We start from the raw sequence: 19,451 nt of genomic DNA, 5'->3' as shown, positions 1-19,451 counted from the left end.
AATATCTGTTCCGTGTGTCCTCACGAGTTGGTTTGCACTGAATGTGAGCATTTCAGATGATTCATCTCGATCCTGTCTTTCTCATTAATCATTAAGGAAAGGGCACCACACTCGAGCGAGATCCACCAATGGTGGTGTTCTATCGACTCCTATGGTAGGTGTGTGATACTCTTGGCCATCATCAAGCTAGCTGGCTCGTGGACTGGCTTTGACTCAGTCAGTGCGAGCGAAATGTTACGATGTTATTGCACTTCCTCGTGCCTTTTTCTAAAGCCAAGGAAACAAATGTGAGCAGATCATCATCCAATAATGGTGCATAATGTTAGTGCATCGTACCATTCTCTCAACTAGGTGAATTGCAAGGCGGATGAAGATCCCAAATTCTAAAGTCATGCTGACAATGATGACTTCTCGTCAGCAAGTGATCTGCACAATAGCTTTTTCACACTCACATCCTTTTCTAGCTCTACTTAGAGGAAGGTCGTAACATCAGAGGAACATATCTCGATCCGGTTGCCAATGGGAGGGAATAGTGTTTGGTTTCTTGATTTTTTTGAGGGTTTCAATTGTTTTCAATTGAAGTCTGGGAATAGCTTTCGAGATGTTCATAATGTCACTTCTATGCATGGAGTCCATCAGAAATAGCAATTTCATGGATACTAGCTAGTACTTCCAGCTTTTGGTAAACTAACTTGATAGATTCAAAGACGGGGCTTGGATGCAGGTAAATTGCTTTGTTGGTTTTCCCGAAGGGTTGCTATTTCCTGTGTTCCAATCTTGTCTTCCTGTTCACTTTGCCCTATTCTCTTTTCAAGGGGTGCAATTAGTTACTCATGTAATCCTTGGCTTTTAAGACCAGCGCTAACCGATCGACCGTTCTTATAATGATAGCGTGAACTAAATATTTTCGTATAGAAGTCAGCTCAATAGAAAAAATGTTACACTGATTTCCTAACGAAAATATGGGAGTGGACAATGAATTCTGCTATCCAATGATATATCACGTCCTTCCAACTCGTTAATTCTTGTTCTTGGGAATATTTTCCCCTGATATCAACTTGAAGGAGAAAAAAACAAGCAGAATTTTTTATCCACAAAAAGGTTGAAACAAACGACTAGCATGGTTGATGCATTAAAAAGACTATCACATACAAGCTGGACCAGCATCGGTATAATCTAACTTCGCAATGTACGTACGTAAAAGGATTACCTTCAATAATACGCTATGAAAGGCAATTGACAATTTCATACCGGGTGCCCGCAAGATCTATTTCGCTGACGCGTCTCGCTTACCAATCAGCCAACCCTGTAACACCCTTCCAGTCAAGCCTCGCTCAATGTCCAACCTTTTTCTTAATCATCACTGGCAACAAAAGCTCGGGCGTACTGTACTTGGATGTTTTGAAGTACGTTTAACATTTCCAAGTTTCTTTCTAGTATATATAAGACCGATGTACTGTTCAAAAGTCATCATCAGTTCAGCTTTGGATCATTGTATGACAACAGCATATCATCTGATCCAAAATGCGCTGTCTTATCCCAATGTGTCTTGTGCTTGTGTTCTCCATCGTGGTGGTTCACACCTTCGAGTTTGGCCATGGCCATGACGACCATGGCGGCTTTGAACTAGGCGGCTACGGCCATGGCCACGGGCATGGCCATGGTCATGGCCATGGCGGAGGCTATGGCAAGAAAAAACACGGTGGTTACGGCAAGAAACATGGCGGTTACGGCAAAAAACATGGCGGCTACGGCAAGAAACATGGAGGTCATGGCGGAGGCTACGGCAAAGGCCATGGAGGTCATGGCGGAGGATACGGCAAAGGCCATGGACATGGTCATGGGGGCGGCTACGGCAAAGGCCATGGCGGCCATGGTGGTGGCTATGGAAAGGGTCATGGACATGGTCATGGTGGTGGCTATGGGAAAGGTCATGGCGGCCATGGTGGCGGCTATGGGAAGGGTCATGGTCATGGTCATGGCGGCGGCTATGGCAAGAAACATGGCGGCCATGGTGGAGGATATGGTCATGACGATCACGGACATGGTCATGGTGGATACGGTCATGGCGATCACGGGCATGGTCATGGTGGATACGGTCATGGCGATCACGGTCATGGCGGCTACGGTCATTCTGATCACGGTCATGGCAGTGGATATGGTCACCACAGCGGGTTTGGATCCAATTTTGGATTCACGGACAAATTCTTCAACCGATAATCGACTTCACCCTTTCTCGAAACCTCTCCTTAGCTCTGCTTGAACCAAGTTCATTCAGTTTCCAGAGCCTCGAAACAACTCAAACTCCGGATTATCCACTGCAAGCAGCTCTTATTTGTGATAGCCTAGATGGTCGTTTTTCGATCAGCCGTGGCCTTTTGGTGATACGTGATAGAATGTGAAGTGATGACACGCTCCTTGGGTTCGTCGCTTCCGGAGAGTGAAACGCCTTGCAGCTCCTTTGTTTCCTACATTTGTTATTGTTAAAGCACAATAAGATTCCATTTTATTGTCTTGTTCACAGCTCACAAGTCGTTGTTGTTATCCGCATAAGCTCAGTCAATCGTTGTTATCAGTTTATTATTTATCTTTATCTTATGGTAATACAGTCTTAAGTGCATCCATCTAACCACCCACGAGCTCTTTCATGTGTTCATTCAGCCAGGTCAATGCAATGCAGGTGCTAAGGTCTCTTTTGATCGGCAATTAGCCCTTTCAAGAGATTTCAACCTAACTAAATTTAATTAAGTTCCACCCTCAAAAGTGGCATCATTAAACATTGTCGCGGAAGCTCTGAACTTCATAAAAGCAAGGGTCTTGTGGTCAAATCCTTTTCCTGTCCTGTTCACTCACATCTTCTCCCAATCTGCTGATGATCGCCAGATTCGTCAAGATTACATATAGCGCGACGAAGTTTGAAACATTAATTCTGCCCTTATCTTAATCTGTTATTTCTGTTACAGACTTGCAAAGCAATGATCTTTAGCTATCTAAAAAAGTTTAAACCTTACTCGGCAACACCATTAACAACTTGTTGATCAAGTTGGATGGCAAAAGGCCTTGAAATAGTGAGGAAGATTTACCCGCCCTCAAGAACACCCACGTAAATTTAGGCCAGCGAATCCTCGTCAACTTGAAACTTCAATCCCCATAGCCACCGGCTATACGTACATATAGAACAATTCCAGAAAATTAGTTCTCGAAGCACACTTTATTGTTGATAGCAAAACTAGTGAGAGGAACTCAGCAAGGTTCTTATCAGATCCTAACAATTCACAATATTATTTCATGCTAAATCCATAGAGGTACCACTTTACTATCACCCAAAGCATGGGCATTGTGTTATTCGTTGTGCAAAAACGAGTTCAGGTGGGCCTCACACCGTTGAGTGCATCCAGGTGTAAAGGCGCTATTGATGGGCAAATTGGCAATGGGAACCATTTCACATAGAAGATTATGGGGTTATCCATTTGCATCAATCTTTTGTTGTGGTTGAATTATGAATTATCCACATCCAAATTACACCTTTCGAACGATTTGAAGTCGATTTCCAAGTCTTCAAACGGAACGGGGTCAAATCGATCGGCGGGCCAATAACCAAAGCAAATTGGCATCCCATCTATGTAAGGAATTTTGTCAGGGTTCTCGAGGGTTTCACCCCAAGTATGTAGTATTTCACTCGTAAATTGGAGAGAGCTAAGTCCCATGCAAAAGTTGCTTTGTGTGAACTTCATAGTCAGGGGCTAGAAAATTACGATAGAGCGCTAGGTTGTTGATATTTTCCCCCAAAATTCGAGCCCAACCCAAAGTGTACTAACCAACCAGGTTCCAACACCCACTCCAATTTTTTTGGCCCTCACTTCCAACTAAAACGAAGCACGTTTTGAAGTAAAGAGAAAGATTTCAGACACGATGAACAAGAATATCTTTAAGATGGGAGAAGTAAGCAGTCATATTTTCTTATTCATGCAGGATTTGGCTTGAACTGCATGTATAGGTATGCCTGCCATGTGATTTTGATTTGGCTATTGAGAGTGGGTAAGAAAGGTTTTGCAAAAATGTACCACCTAAAGAAACGAAAACCTCCACCAGATTTAAAGGGGCGACTCAACGAGGCAATTCAAGGGGAGGGGTAAACAAAATGGTTCATTTTAGAAACATAGCAATGGATTGCGAAGATGTTCAATTGTACGAGAAGTTAGATACTTCATTTAAGTGTCTCAGGCAACCAAGATTTAAACTTTGTTTTGAATCGTTCCACCATGGATCTTCGTTTTGACGTGGAAAACAAAACAATATTCCATCGTATTTGAGAAGCTTTTGGACCAATGAGTTAAATCAATGGTCTTTTAAGATTTTTGAAGCAGAAATTTTCATTTGTAATAATCCCAAGAGTTCAACGTATCTTATTTGTAATTGTTAGATTTGACGATGAACTTGCCGAAGAGGCACCAAAAGTGTGAAGTTGAATTCCATTGATGTAAATTTCTAATTGTCTTAGCGGTTTTTGCGGCTGAGTGTTGAATTTTTCTTCCTTGGTCGAACCACTTGAAGGTGCTATAAGTTATTCTTGAAATTTGCCAACATCTTATGACAACAGGAATATTCAATCTGATAAGTTTTTGTTTATACGACCTCAAACTAATGCTTGGTACCTTTTGAAAATGATGCCTTTAGGAATGGGTCCAAGACCATCTGTTCTTTTGAATAAAACACAAAACTTGCAAAAATATGTGACAGATGCGACTTCAAATTGTATCCAAAGTGCTCAAACACGGTCAGATAACTTGGGTTTCCTATTAATTGAGCATTAGAGCCGAGACACTGGTACCAAATACTATAAATGTGATAACTTTTTTCCCGTTAGGTAAAAGAGCTTGAAACAGGTATGGCCCACATTTTCAAACGAACAAGGCAATTTATAGTCCTGATTTCAGACTCTTTATTTCAAGAGGCTCAGTTAGAAGTGCCAATTTACTTCATACATATTTCTGACGTCATTCATGTGGTGAAAATGAGTGTATACTGAATGTAAAGACATCAAAAGGCTCTCTCGCAATTATTGCCACGGGTGAAATAAGACCTTGTTTCTCCTTTTGAACGAACCCGGTTTTTTATGAGCACCTGATTAGTTCGTCGAGAAAAAAATTCAAGTTTCGAGTTAGATTGAATCCGGCTTGTTCCCATAAGTGGCCAACCATGGAAGAAGAGTAGATAGAAAAGCATTCCTAACCTAGGGCAGATCATTGTCCTTTTCATTGGACAAAGCCCTTTTCTTAATCTAATCTAAGCTCTATCAAGATGATATATTATTGAGAATTGTCACACAAGTAATTTATCACGAAAGTGTTCCGGAAAACATTCTTCATCTGCAAGGATAAAATTCCCAACGCTTATATAATAATGATATAACGGCAAATAATAATTAAGCAAGGAGTTTTATACTGTTTGCTTGATGGCGCATCCAAACTTTAGTGATCATCACTTCACCTGGAACCCCGAACGGGACAAGACCAAAAATGTATAATAATGTTGTAAAATAAAAATATCCTGATCCAATGAGAAATAATCTCGCAATAAAGATTTTTTAAAAAAACATCAGATTGTACTATGAAAATGCGTTTTTTCCGAGTGATTGATGAATGGTTTTTATTATTTCAAGAACTAATAGCTCCTTAAGTAACAAAATCGTACCAAATCTGCTCAAAAATAACGGATATGAGTTTCCATGTTGAGCAAACCTTAAAAATTTGTTAGTTTATTGTCAAAAAGGGTCTGATTGATAATTCGAGTTACTAAATCGAACATTCACGTTCATTAATGACTATCACGAACATTCTTAGAGATCCTTGTACAATCTGTAAATCTGGTGGAATTAGACTCTACAAAAAAGCTTGAATTCATAATTTTATTTTGGAATTTATCCCCATTTATATCATCCTTGAGACATGTGGACACTACCTGTTACATTTCATAGGCATAATATTTGATTATTCGCCAACACAATGAAGGGTGAAATGTCAAATCCCTTTTCTACCCTCTGAGCACAGGAGGTTGTTTGTCCTCACCAAAGTCATTATCCTCACCTACATGTAGACGAGGCAGAGGGCGCTGTTTAACGCTCTGAAAAGCTTATTTGGATGGACTTCACCCTCTGTACCTTTAACTTTTTGAGGACTAAGAGAAAATTATCCTTGAGAAGTAAAGGCGAAATCGAACAGTGTCATTCAATGGCGCAAAAGTTTAGACAAAATGCTCAGGCAAAAATGCATTGTGCATAGGTTTACTTTGTCATATATCTTAATTTACCTGCTTCTTGAAGTAAATAGTATCACGTATACAGCATCAAAAATAACACCAGATATTTTTTTTAATTATTTTGTAACAACTCGCTTGATTACTGATAATGCAATTGGATCACAGTTCAAGTTGGCTGCAATGTTTGTTTCAGTTCTCCTTCCACGACTTGCCCAAATCAGGGTGCCCCACTGCATTTTTCCCCGAAAGTCCTTTACTTCTCATGCCAATTACCTGTTAATTCTCGTTTGGCTGGCCTTTATTCATGCTAATACACTACATTTTAATGACAGCTCGAACGATAAAAAGCCTTAATATCCTTGCTATGCGGTAGTTAGCCATTTTTGTTCTGAGTATTTCTGAAACAAAAAAAAAATAGTTCACTTCTTTCTATTAAAATATAATGTCTTGATGGAAATTATTGAGCTGTATAGCCCTTCACAATAAATGAGCTTAATAAATGAAGGAAATGCCTTTATCAAAAGATTTCAGATGTGTGACAATGTCGCTTGGAGTTAACAGAAAACCATCGTTAATCACAAGATCATTTTTTGTAGAGGGTTCTATGAGGCATTATAAATTTAGATTCCTGTGCACGACCCACACTCTGTCTCTAAAACAAAACGAAAAACTAGAAACTGTATTTTGCAAAGAACCAAAAAAATATATCTTAATTTTTCTATCGGTAATGGACTATGGGTAGAACTAGGAATGCCGGCTTGAAAATCTGGGATGGTGAACCGAATTTACAACTCTAAAAAAAAAGAATCCAGGATGGAGAAATTTAAGTATACAAACAAAATATGGATCTAAGGACCAATCGTACGATGATGATGATCGTAAGAATCTCTTTATAAAAATTCTAGATCGCTTGAAGAACTTGCTACTTGAACATGAACAAAAGGAATTAAGAGGGCACAAAGTTAAATGCAGTTATTGAATGAAGACGGAAATTAAAAGTACAATTTTGATCAAGGAATTAGCGAGAAGTTAACATTAAAGCTGGAAATGCATCTCCATGATCTGATTCCACCGTTGATTTCCGTCCTTCTTCCACATCCAATAACACTCTGAAAAGCAAATGACCAATTCACACCCGATGCTTGAACTGTGCTGACGCATCTTGCAACCATTCACCAACCATCCAAGCCCAACCTCCTTCACTGAGAACACTGGCAACTCCACTTTTTGCAAACGACCGTACTGGTACATCATGTGGATAGGTGCTCTCAACAACTCCCAGGTTTTCTCAATATAAGAGAAGTGGACAATTCGAAAGACATCATCAGTTCAGCTTTGGATCATTGAGTGGCAACAACACTTCACTGATCCAACATGCGCTATCTAATACCAATGTGCCTTGTGCTTGTGTTAGCAATCATGGTTGTGCACTCCTTCGAGTTTGGACCCAGCCCTGACCACAGTGATGGCTTCGAATTCGGAGGCTACGGCAAAGGTCATGGTGGTCATGGAGGTGGAGGCTATGGCAAAGGTCACGGTGGAGGTGGTCATGGTGGCGGCTATGGCAAAGGTCACGGCGGTGGCGGTCATGGTGGTGGCGGCTATGGCAAAGGTCACGGTGGGGTGGTCATGGCGGTGGAGGCTATGGCAAAGGTCACGGTGGAGGTGGTCATGGTGGCGGCTATGGCAAAGGTCACGGCGGTGGCGGTCATGGTGGTGGCGGCTACGGAAAAGGTCACGGTGGAGGTGGTCATGGCGGTGGAGGCTACGGAGGTGGCCATGGCGGTGGAGGTCACGGTGGTGGCTACGGCGGTGGGGGCCATGGTGGTCACGGCGGCGGGGGCGGCTACGGAAAAGGCCATGGTGGTGGCGGCCATGGCGGTGGAGGTTACGGAAAAGGCCATGGTGGTGGCGGTCATGGCGGTGGAGGCTACGGCAAGGGCCATGGTGGTGGTCATGGCGGTGGAGGCTACGGCAAGGGCCATGGTGGTGGTCATGGCGGTGGAGGAGGCTATGGACATGACGATCATGGTCATGGAGATGGATATGGCCATCACAGTGGGTTCGGTTCAGACTTCGGATTCACCAATAAGTTCTTCAGTCGTTGATAGCCTGGCTCTCGTATGAGACACGTTTTCATTCCCCCGATGGAAAAAATATGGCTCACGATCTTTTGAATTCATCCAATTTGGTTTTGGGAAACCAAGAGATCCATTGTGGTTTTACCTGGGGTGCCTTTGGTCCATCAGTTAGACCAGTGAGACAACGCACCCCTTTGTTATCTGCAATTTCTTATTTATTTGGTATTCTTTAATGTCTTTGGCACCTTGCGAGTTGTTGTCACCCATGAAGCATTATATTTGTTATTGTTGAACCATTTATTACTATACAACTTTAATTCAGTATCAATGTAAACGCATCACACGTAACATTCCAGTTTGCATTTTAATTCTTAAACCCTGCCCCATGTAACATATTTGGATATGTCTGTAAATCCAAGGTAAGGTATTCATTGAATCCATAGATCGTTGAAGTATTTTTCATCAGGTACCAACCATGAAGGGCTAACAATTGAAGGTCTACATTTTGCCAACAAGCGCTCTCTTGAAGGCAGAATTTACTATGTGCTCAACATTTTAAGCACGGTGTTTCTTTTTTGCTTTTGTTCATTTAAGCAAATTTTTTCAACCTCCACTCATCGAGTTGTCCGACTGAACGAAAAGATACAAAACTCTGCTGTTGGTGCTCGATGATCTATTTTTATTCTCTCTTTAAATTTCATCTCATGTTATCTAATGTCCATGCATCCTGAAATTCCACAAAGTTTACTTTAACTTGGCAAAATGGTATCCAGGATAGTAGTTGCGAAAGTAAAAATGACAATAATTCGTCTTTCTTCGAGAAACGAAGTGCATCCGAAAGTGAGGTAATTGCACCGACCCATAAAGCACCCACTACTCGTTCCTTTTCCGATCCCAAAGTGGTCTTTGTTTTTTTGTTTCTTTCGTAACAACTCTCAAGAGAACCTTTTAGGGAATAATGAAATTACTATCAATTGGAATGGGTGTTTTACTAATAATTATCCTGAATTGGAAAACCCGATGTCGAGGAGACGTGGTGTAGTGGTTAGCGCAGTTTCCCATTGTGAGAGATCTCCCCGATCTTTCTCAACGAAATTGTAGATGCTATGTCACACCCATAAACGGAGTATCACTCTGATGCAGACTACGACACTGGCTAGTGGAAATTTATACTGATGATGTGATGGCTAGCTTCGGGGTGTCAGGGCGTCGGGCTGGCAGGGCGAGGTTCACACCCCTCACCTAGACACCCCAAATGCAAATAAGCTATTGTTTTTGCTTGGCTCTGAGCAACTTTGAGGGTTTTGACGGCTTTGAATCTTGATGCTTTGCAATGTTGCATGGTTACCACGACACCTCAATTAGACACTAATCGATACGATTTTTTTCAACATTACATTCTTTAGCGTATCATTTATACCGTTGTAAACATTTTTAGCCAGAACCATTTTAAGACCACGATTTTTAATAGTGTGTCCATTTTGGAGTATTTTGTTTTGGAGTGGGAGTAAATTATAATTTAATTCCCGACTCAGGAAGAGCTAGGCTATGTTATATCGGTAGTTCTTGTCTTAACGTATTTATGAATGGTCTTTTGATTTTCAAATTGAGATTTGTCATGAAATTTTGACGCATGTTCACCAAGTCAGTCAAACGCACTTCTTACAACTGAAATTGCTTTTGAACGAAATCTAAGTATTTCCAGTCTTTGTGTACAACCTTCCCCCATTGGGACATTGAAGCAAGAAAGGAAAATAACGTCACCGTCAAATTTGGAGAAGTTACTTGCCCTTTTGAAGCTTCACTATTCTTGGAAAGGAATTATATCAGAAGTCCAGTTCATCTATCTATAAAAGGAATGCTTCATTAAGCATTGCTTTATTGCACATTATCATGCTTAATAGTAACGTTTTAGCTTAATAAGCCATTTTTCGACTTATTTTTACTTTTTAGAACTTACTGTTTTTGCAAAAACGTTTTTGAAACCTTAGAAACGTTTTTTGTCTAATATTGTGTCCGTTGTATCTTGGGTTTTTAGTACCTCTATTGTTTTGAAAAGTGCCCTAGTGACCTCCCAAAATTTATGCTGATATCATCATTCAGCTGCTATCTAAAGGAGTCAGAGCGCAATATTTGACAAAAAAACTTTGCTAAGGTTTCACAAAGTCTTTTGCTAAATTCCAAAGTTCTAAAAGATAAAAAATATCATTATATACCAAACATTCCACCTGTGTCTCGTAATATTTAGCAAGTACAATCCAGTTTTCTTGACGCTGGAAGAACAGTCTCAGTTCAACTCAGCAGGAGAAGGAAAGCCATGTTGCTTTCTCTCTTTGCAGAGAACATGAACAGTATGCCCACGTAAGGAGTCCATTTTCATCAACATCTAACAACAACCCTTAGGGATCAGAGCTAGTAAGTGTGGGAAGTTTAAGTTTCTAGGTTTGTAAAGAGGATGGGAGCGGTCAACCTAATCGAATACCATTCGGAAGTCCATAAAGGACACATAAGTTGATTGTTTTCTTTCAGCCTTCGAGATATCACTTCTTTTAATAGTGGTGTGGTCTGGCACGTACTTTTTCCTTCTGTAAGTTTAAACTGCAAGATCTGAAGAAGGACATCAATCTTGATTTTTTTGTCACGTATGTAGAAGGATGGCCAAAACTTGGCGCGAGTTCCGAAATATTAACCGTTTTAAAAGGTTTAAAGAAATTTTGTGACGAATAATTGAATAATGAACAAACGGGAACTGTAATCCGTTTCTTTTGTTTGTTGAGCGATGACTTAAGTCCTGGATGTCACTAAACATAAAAGTTGTCCTCTGGGTCGAGTTGGCCTGGTTTGGGTCGACCAAGGTCAAGTTGTCTGGTCACTGTTTTACTCACTATACTGAGACTACGAATCGTCGAGTAAGGAAACACTTCTGAGCGATAATATTCACTAATTTTAGGATATACGGAATGCTCTAATCAGTTATCGCTCTCAAGTCACAGAACACAACGCACGTTTTAAGGTAACATAAACATATTAGAAGCTTGTGAATTTGGCATTGCATTATTTTGTACCCTACGTTCTTGTAGCCCGATTAGGATTACTCAAATCACAAGGACGAAGGCCAAATGTCAGAAGACAGCACAACACAAAGGCAAGGTCTCAAGAGTCTAACTACCATAAGTGGAAATAAGACTCTTGAATCAAAGGACGATGGTTCAACAGAAAGCTATGATGATCAGACTTCGAATGAGGAGAGGATGAAAGAGCTGGATGCCTGGTGCAAAGCAATTGACGATTATTCCAAGGCATATAATGAACACTTTGTTTCAGTTTAATTCGGCATGTCATTTCTAAGTTTCAAGCGTTAAAGAATGCCTCTTTCAAAAATAAATTTTTGTCCTTGAGTGCTGGAACATCATTGAAGTTTAGGACGGTTAAATCTTCACTCTATTCTGTTCTTAAAAATTGAATCAAGTTTGATCAAAAGGCACTCTGTTATTCCTTCAAGAGCCATAAATTGTTTTAAGCCTCCGCGGAAGATCAAGCGACTAGCATTATGGACTTTCCTTTGAACTTTTCTTTTAGGATTGGGGGTTTTAGGCCAGAGGGTTGAGCTGACAAATCCCGCCAGGCTATCGTCCGTTAATATTTCCAATTGGCAATGTGATCATGGTCCGTATCAAAAAGTAAAAGCTTCCATGAATATTTTAGGGGAAGAATCGAACCGAGGACTTCTCTTGTAAGGTTCAACTCCGTCAACCTCTACACCACAGCTCCTTCTCTTCCTGCACGAAGTAGACAGAGTATCTTATTTCAAAATATTTTGATTTTTTTTTTTTCTATTCAAGAGTGCAATTCAATGTTGAAAACTTATACTAAATTTTAAGACAGTGCAATCTAGCATTTGTAACACAATGATTTTGGCAAGGCCACGTAAGGTGCATTGGGTAGAGTGTTTAACATCATACTGGTTTGGATTTCACACACAATGACATTTACATGGGATTCGAGTTAACTCTTGTTCGCCATCTCACTACATATGAATTTCTCCGGCATACAGCCCTAGTGAATGAAGTAAGCCAGGTTTCAAGTTATGTTTGGGTTAGAGATTTTGGAGAAAAAAACCAGATGCCTTGAAATTTGGGGAAAGACGGTGGAAATCTTGAGAAATTGCGCTAAAATTTGAGAAAATGGCATAAAAAAAAATAAAGGAACATTAAGTGCATTATTTTTCAGAGGCATACAGATCACACCAAATACAGTTTTTGATTGGCCTATTGTCAGTCCCGTGATGTAATTGAAAGTGAAAATACAATAACTTAGTACCAATCACATTTCCAAGTAATTGCAATTGTGTTTCATTGTATTTGAAATCAAAAGTAAATCATTAATCAAACTTAAAACCAAAGTTTCCTTGTGATTTATCGCAAAACAGGTTTTAGGGCCAACTATGGTGACCATGGAGGCTAAAGTGCATTTTGAGCCCACTATCAAAGCCACGAAAATCCAGGTCAGTTAAAAGTATGAAATCCTGAGCACAGTTTTTTCAAGCAGAGGAGTGAATCTTGGATCGAAGAATGATCATACTGTAGTGCAAAATTTGGATCCTTTCCTGATCCAAGAGTCACCTCTTTGCTTAAAAAAATAGATATGTGCCTTATTCTTTGTTAAGCTCCATCATGGGAAAAATTGGCAGGGAATTTGTAAGCGTTCTCTTTTGCAAGCTTGAAGTCAGAAGCTATCAACTAAGAGCCCTTATCAGCAACACATTCAAGCGCAAGAAAGGTCTGCAAAATATAATTTGTTGATGGATCCGATATCTTATGAATGTGGATTTCAATAATGATAATACAATAAAAATCGGATATAAGAGCAGTTTTGGGGCCGTGAATTTCTGCTCTTATATCCGATGTGCTCATATGAAATGCTCCAGTTCCGCGGCTACAGAGACAAAACTGATGACAGAAAACATAATTTTCAGCTACAATTTGATGTAGTTTTACGGTTAAAAAAATGCAATCATAAAAATCGAGAAAAATGGAACAAAATGCAAGGACGGCAGCGTGTTGGCTGTATGTTTACGCACCAAATACTTAGTTAATTTGTCACAGAATTTTATACTGGCTATGAAGTTTGAAAAAACAACAAGAGTTTTCCAAGGGAAGCACGTTTGACTCCTAACTTTGTGGCAGCTTCGGTCAGGCTTATCTTGGACAGCTTGTCAAAATCGGCCAGGAGCTTTTGCCTCTCCTTGATGGAAAAAGTGGTTCTCTTGGCATAAGCCATTATGTATGACTGTTTGTTTTTATGAGAAAGCGGCTGAAAACTTGCTTTTATAAAATGGCTGAACCAGTTTCCATCGAAAACTTCAATGCGGAGCGCGGGAAATAAAAAGAAATATTTTACCTCCTTCAATTCTGCTCTCATATCCGATGTGGCCTAAAATTTTGTGCTCTTATATCCAATGCTACTTTACTATACCTTAGCACATAATTGGATTCGGGGATTCATAATCCTGCTCTTTTATCCGATTTGCTCATACATCCGATGCTCTTATATCCGATTTTTACTGTAGTAGCAAATTTTCCATTTTGAACTTGCATAGTTGTACGAGCCCAGTAGGGGTGAGGAAGTCTGCAGCAAAAAAAGTAATCGCGATTATAATGAACTACATTTCAGCCTATGTACGTAAAAAAAGAAATTTCAAGAGCAAATCACACTTATGTTCAGTTTGTAACTTAGTATATGTACTGATAGTTTTTACAAGTAGAGTTACACTGTATGCACTGTCGCCTCCTTATAACTTGACTTGTTTAAATTTTTGCTGTTAATGCTGCTCACAGATTTGCAACAGGAAAGAAATGATTTTCAGATTGCCTGGACATTGAACAAGGAATATAATTGAACTCAATTGAATGGAGTAAAATCAGAAATCGAAAGTATTTGGCCTAATAATGAACTGCACATGGAAACTGAACAATTGTAATCACAGTAAATTGAATTTGGAACCAAGGTAAATGTAATTCCAATCAACAGCAGACCAAAAAATACATTTAATCTCAAAGACAAATATCTCGCAAGATGTTCAAAAATGTTTTTTAGGAAATTCAAATTATGTTCAAGATGCTTGAATTGTAACTTAAGCCATGTAATCAATCATTAAAGTCATAGTCCCTCTATTCGGTGCTCTAATTAAAAGTGCATCAACGCATTAAGCAAAATCTGAGATAACCAGAACTGAAAACAAGATTTTTTATTTTTTTTCAAGAGTTGAAAGTTAAAAGAGTCAAATTAGGTTCAAATTGCGTCAGTCAGATTGAAACACGGTTAAAACATTTGAATAAACATGAGCTGATGGCGATGTGCCAAATTGTGAGCACACAAATATTAATCGTTTGTTTGTTTTGCATCAACGTAAATGCGCTTTAGCTCATCCAGATCACAGTCGCTATGCGTCAAGTAATCAATGAGAGTAGTACTTACTCGTACATATAGGTTGTAGCATGTACTACGGTTGGTGTCCTCGAAATTGCAAACCAAGAGGTTACTCTCATCGGCAATGCGATTTCAAAACCATAAGCAACTAAACTGAGCTCTTAGGTAGGCGTAGAAGCTTTTGGCCAGGTCATTTCAACCAACGTGGGTAGAAAACTAGAAAAGTTATTTCTCATAGCACTCCTTCAAAAATCAAGAAAAGTGCGCCCATGCCATGGAAATGTGACACCAAATTTGGAAGGGAGATTGGATTGCAGAAAACGTTGGATCCGATAAGGCTAATTGTGTCCATGGCCAACTTTATTTTTCTCACATCATGTCATCATGCTAACCTTAATTCGTCAACTATGCATTGGACAATTTATTCCCAGATTCAACTGTCGTGCCAACCAAAGGCGTTGTCATTCCTCGTTTCCAACATATTCGTCACTCTGAATGAGGTTGTATTTAACAACCACATCCTTTGCCTGAACCGTGATATTTCAAAGCATGTTATGCAACAATCCGCTGAGAAGATATCATGATGGCAAAAANCCCCCCCCCCGACTTGCACCAATGAAAAATGACTGATTGCAATTAATTTCATTCTAAATTAGATGCAATTGTGAGTTGCCATACCTTAAAAGTACGAAGGCATCTTTGGCTTTTGTGGTAAGAGCTTGGTGTGTGTAATGATGGTTCGTTGATGTTCAAGTGGGAGGTTCAATCCTACAAAAGGATCGTAAGGAGCCCATTTTTCTGAGTCCATTCATTCGCAGAATCCATGAAAAGATGTTGCATTCATTTGGTATCAGATTGGAGAAGTTCATGAAGAAACGAAAGGCTCGATTCGCACACCCACGAGCAAATCAGCTATAAACACCCTCGGTCACCACAAATTGCGGTCTTGAGTCTGTACAAGAGTCGCATCTTCAGAGAAGCCGTTTCTTGCGGAGACACACTCATTGAGATCTCTGTGGGAACTCTCATTCGAGCCCTCTTTGAGAGGTTGTATTTAACAACCACATCCTTTGCCTGAACCGTGATATTTCAAAGCATGTTATGCAACAATCCGCTGAGAAGATATCATGATGGCAAAAATGACGAGAACAGAACGAAATTTAGAGCTTTGCACTTGAAACCCCCTGCTAACCCAAACGAGTAGAGTATTAACACTCTTGGTAAAAAAAAAATCTAGTTCAAAAGATGCAAACTCGTTTATACACCCACTCTGAATTGCTAATTTGACTCAAGGTCGTTAACCTAAACTGAACATTTGCAATGTTAGTCTGAACTTTAATCCAGTTGTCATTGGTTTATAAATATAGTGAATGAATATAATGTCATGTTCCAACTCTAAGGAAAGGCTTGCTCTCCAAAGATGAGATGTTAACTCCCCTAATGACCATAATGAACCTTGGCCACGAATCCGGAATAACCATCCACGTGGTAGTTGACCGTCTGCAGCTTGCCGTTCGGGAGCTTGACGTGGTATTGGCCTTTAGTGTGGCCTCCATGGCGGCTTTCAGAATGTCCAAAGTTGTTGTAGCCATCATGGACTTTGTAACCAAAAGAGTAATGGCCACCGTGGCCGCCGCCATGGCCGCCGCCATGGCCACCCCCGAAGCCGCCACCATGGCCGCCGCCATGACTGGGTTTGGCCAGAATGGGAGCAATAAGGCAGAGGATAGCAGCAATAAGAACGAGGACCTAAGAACAAGGAGATAATCTTATTTACCCCAAACGGATTCGAAAGCAGCCAATTCGTCAGTGCCAAGAGATTAATACCTTCATTTTGGATGTAATTGTGGGTTGTTAAGCTCCAAATGGAAGAACGAGATGTGATGAACGAGACCATTTTGACAAGTTATTTATAGGTTCGGTTTTTCGAGTGCTCGCATGAAAAGTTAACTATCTTTTAGATACATGTACTGGTGGTATTTGATATTTGATTCTTGAGACGATTTCCTACTTCGACGTACGTGAAAAGCAGAAGATGCACTTTGTGGCTCGAACATTTGAAAGGACAACATTGGAGATTGTGGAGAAGCCCTTTGACCTTTTAAACGGACTAGATTGCAACAAGCTTCAATCAACAATCTTCACTTTATTCAAAGCAAAGCTGCCTATTTTTCCGGTTCCTTTGGATTTTGAGTTGATTCGAATGATATCCTCAGAATACGGGAAGCTTCACATTTTTCATGGGTGAGTTGCAAAAGTCAAACAATTTTGATTTCTCTTTTGAGGCAATCCAGGTTATCTGTTCAACTAACCCACCATTGCTTTGCGTAGCTTGAATGGGGGTAAGGCAAAATCGTTAGTGGCTTTGAAAAGTAAATACTCGCCCCACACACACTCGATTTGAAAATGGAAGTTTCAATTATTCTTCCCGAAGCGCACCTCAACCCTCATTATCATCATCGCAGCCAGCGTCTTTCTTTCGAACAACCTTCAGAGGAATGGACAAGGGCTAATCCCAGCAGCACTGAATTATGATTATCATATCACTATTGCTAAATCATGATTCTCGACTGCCTTAATACTCATTTGAAGCTCGATTTCCCAAGTAATGTGATTGGACGAATCTTTTGTGAGGGGTGAGGGGCCTAACCGTTGAATATTACGTTGAAAAAAAATTTGCCCAAATCTAACTTGAAAGCTATTTCAAACCTTATTTAGCTTCATAATATAACATAACACCACTTCCCAAAATACACACTTGCCTGCTTACGGGATGAGTAACGTTGCCGTCGACAATCTATTCTGCCTATGAGCGGAAGCTGCAAACTAATTGATCGAATCTTCTCTCTTGGGTTGATTGTTTTTGTCTCACATTCAACTCTCCATCCCTTTACTAAGAGGTGTCATCTGCCTCGAAGATCTAGGGGGCAAAGAAGACTCTTGGATTATGCTCTTTGCCGCCATTCTGACAAATCAGGGCCAAAAGCCAGATGTTTCATAGTTGGGGTGCAAGAACTTCCTACAATCTGGGGTTGGAAACCTGTGCCTCTTAAGCCCCAAGGTAAGGGTGAACGCCAGGTTTCGAGTTCGAACTCGTATATTGACAAAAAGAAAACTGCTTCACTTGTTCTGCCGCTACTCTTGTCACAGGTGAGGTATTATGTACGTACGTCCATGTTACTTTAAAGGCAGTGTACTCTTACTTATATCGTAAGAATATGAAGAAGGGGGAATACATTCATTAGAGTCTTTAAACAAAACTTGGCTTCTTTTTTGCCACTAGATTTTATGCGGTTTTTTTTTTACTTTTTTCGGCAAATACGGCAATTTTGGACATAGCACAAAATACTTGAAAATCCTTTTTTGTAAAACTCGTAGCTTGATCGTCATCCCACCCTTGATTTCTTAATCAAAACATTTTCAATATCGTTTGAAGATGCCTCATAATTCTACTTAATAATAAGCTGATTCCCTAGAAGTGACTGCACCCTGCAATTATTCCTAAAGAGCTTGAAAACCTATTTGTTAAGGAAAACACACATACAAAACATATGACCTTTCAGGCGGAGAGTACAGGGGTGTAGAAGGTGTTAGAAGAGATTACAGTGCATTACGACAAGCAAGTTTATTGCTCGACAAAGATCTTTGTCGAGGTTATTTTTCCTCCGACATATAAACCCCCAGCCCTTGCTTTGGCTTTGGAATAACCTAATTGCTCTTCAGGGGATGCTTTTTTTGTGGCCAGGGCGCTTGAAACTACTCAACCCACATGTGCAGATCCCGCATTCATTTTCGAAATCGATGTCAGGTGACGAAAGTCTCGTTTTCAGCCACAGGGCAAATATTCACCTTCACTTGCCTCACAGTAGTTTCTTAGCTTTACAGGAAGAGGGTCACGTAATAATACGCAGTGATTTGATGGATATCCCCGCAGAATATTGACACGCACAAGGTAGTTTCTATCAAAAGACCCATATTAAAGTGCACATCCTCTTGACGAGCGCTTTCAAATGATGGAGTTCTTCCCATGCAAAAGACCGAGGCAGACACGGTGGCGAAGATATAAATCTCGAACATTAGCTGAACGATTCCCAAATGCATGCAGATCCTATCGTTTCTTATGTGTGAGGACTGAGGGTTCGTTGTATCCAGCGCACTTCCCATCAATTTTATTCGACTTTAAACTGTTGTGCCACTTTCCATTTTCATTGGCGAGTTGGCGGCCCTCTCAAAGGCCCCTTTATCATCGTGTCTAAATCGGGGATCAAAATTACCGATTGCGAAACAAACAGAAATTTAATGCCTTCGAGTGTTCGTGTTGGAAGAGCTCGCCTATCGTAAAAAATGTGGCTGTGGATTTGATTGATCCCAGCCCGAAACGATGCTCTTTAGTAATGCAAGTGGGAGTCCCTGCCAAAAAGAGATAAAAGAGAGCTGCTATCAATAATTCGCATCCACCTCTTTTCATGGGGATGAGCATTGGTTGGCATGGACAAACTGTCACGTTTTGGTCATATTTCACGGTGGGATTTGTCACAAATTTCAGCGCCAAATTCAAGGACCCATTAGGCAGTTATTTTTTCCCTCTCCCGTTCCGATCGATCAGATCTTTGTTCCCTGTGAATAGTTTCTTTTGAGCGAAACCCAATCTAACGAGCCAGCATCCATCTTTGTATCCTGCTA

General features: G+C 40.3%; 3 protein-coding genes and 1 long non-coding RNA gene across 4 annotated transcripts; 3 read left to right on the top strand and 1 right to left on the bottom strand.

Moving 5' to 3' along the window:
* Positions 1-1,348: 1,348 nt before the first annotated feature.
* Positions 1,349-2,632, top strand: LOC131890926 (keratin-associated protein 6-2-like). The gene has a single exon (XM_059240380.1). It carries the CDS (start codon positions 1,525-1,527, stop codon positions 2,218-2,220), a length of 696 nt encoding a protein of 231 aa, XP_059096363.1. The 5' UTR covers positions 1,349-1,524; the 3' UTR covers positions 2,221-2,632.
* Positions 2,633-7,724: 5,092 nt separating this feature from the next.
* LOC131890777 (acanthoscurrin-2-like) lies at positions 7,725-8,687 on the top strand (the record flags this gene model as incomplete). The annotated part of the gene is made up of 1 exon (XM_059240188.1): positions 7,725-8,687. A coding segment is annotated over one exon (642 nt), but the record flags the coding sequence as incomplete, so codon positions are not given.
* Positions 8,688-10,785: 2,098 nt separating this feature from the next.
* Positions 10,786-11,737, top strand: LOC131890242 (uncharacterized). Its single transcript, XR_009374288.1, has 2 exons — positions 10,786-11,352; positions 11,420-11,737. It is a non-coding gene; the product is annotated as an uncharacterized LOC131890242 (long non-coding RNA).
* A 4,352-nt stretch (positions 11,738-16,089) lies between these two features.
* On the bottom strand, positions 16,090-17,575 carry LOC131890303 (holotricin-3-like). Its single transcript, XM_059239626.1, has 2 exons — positions 16,596-17,575; positions 16,090-16,517 (listed from the first exon to the last, which is right to left on the bottom strand). The coding sequence occupies exons 1-2, from the start codon at positions 16,599-16,601 to the stop codon at positions 16,206-16,208; spliced, it is 318 nt and encodes a 105-aa protein (XP_059095609.1). The 5' UTR covers positions 16,602-17,575; the 3' UTR covers positions 16,090-16,205.
* Positions 17,576-19,451: the final 1,876 nt, after the last annotated feature.

The sequence above is a fragment of the Tigriopus californicus genome, chromosome 11 (assembly GCF_007210705.1).
Source record: "Tigriopus californicus strain San Diego chromosome 11, Tcal_SD_v2.1, whole genome shotgun sequence".
In the NCBI taxonomy this organism is placed as follows: domain Eukaryota; kingdom Metazoa; phylum Arthropoda; class Copepoda; order Harpacticoida; family Harpacticidae; genus Tigriopus; species Tigriopus californicus.
Note: the sequence above shows the minus strand (reverse complement) of the source record. Positions and strands in the feature narration are given on the sequence as shown.

Bases quoted from the DNA above. Each gene is read 5' to 3' on its own strand.
- LOC131890926 (XM_059240380.1), top strand. From the start codon at position 1,525: ATGCGCTGTCTTATCCCAATGTGTCTTGTGCTTGTGTTCTCCATCGTG.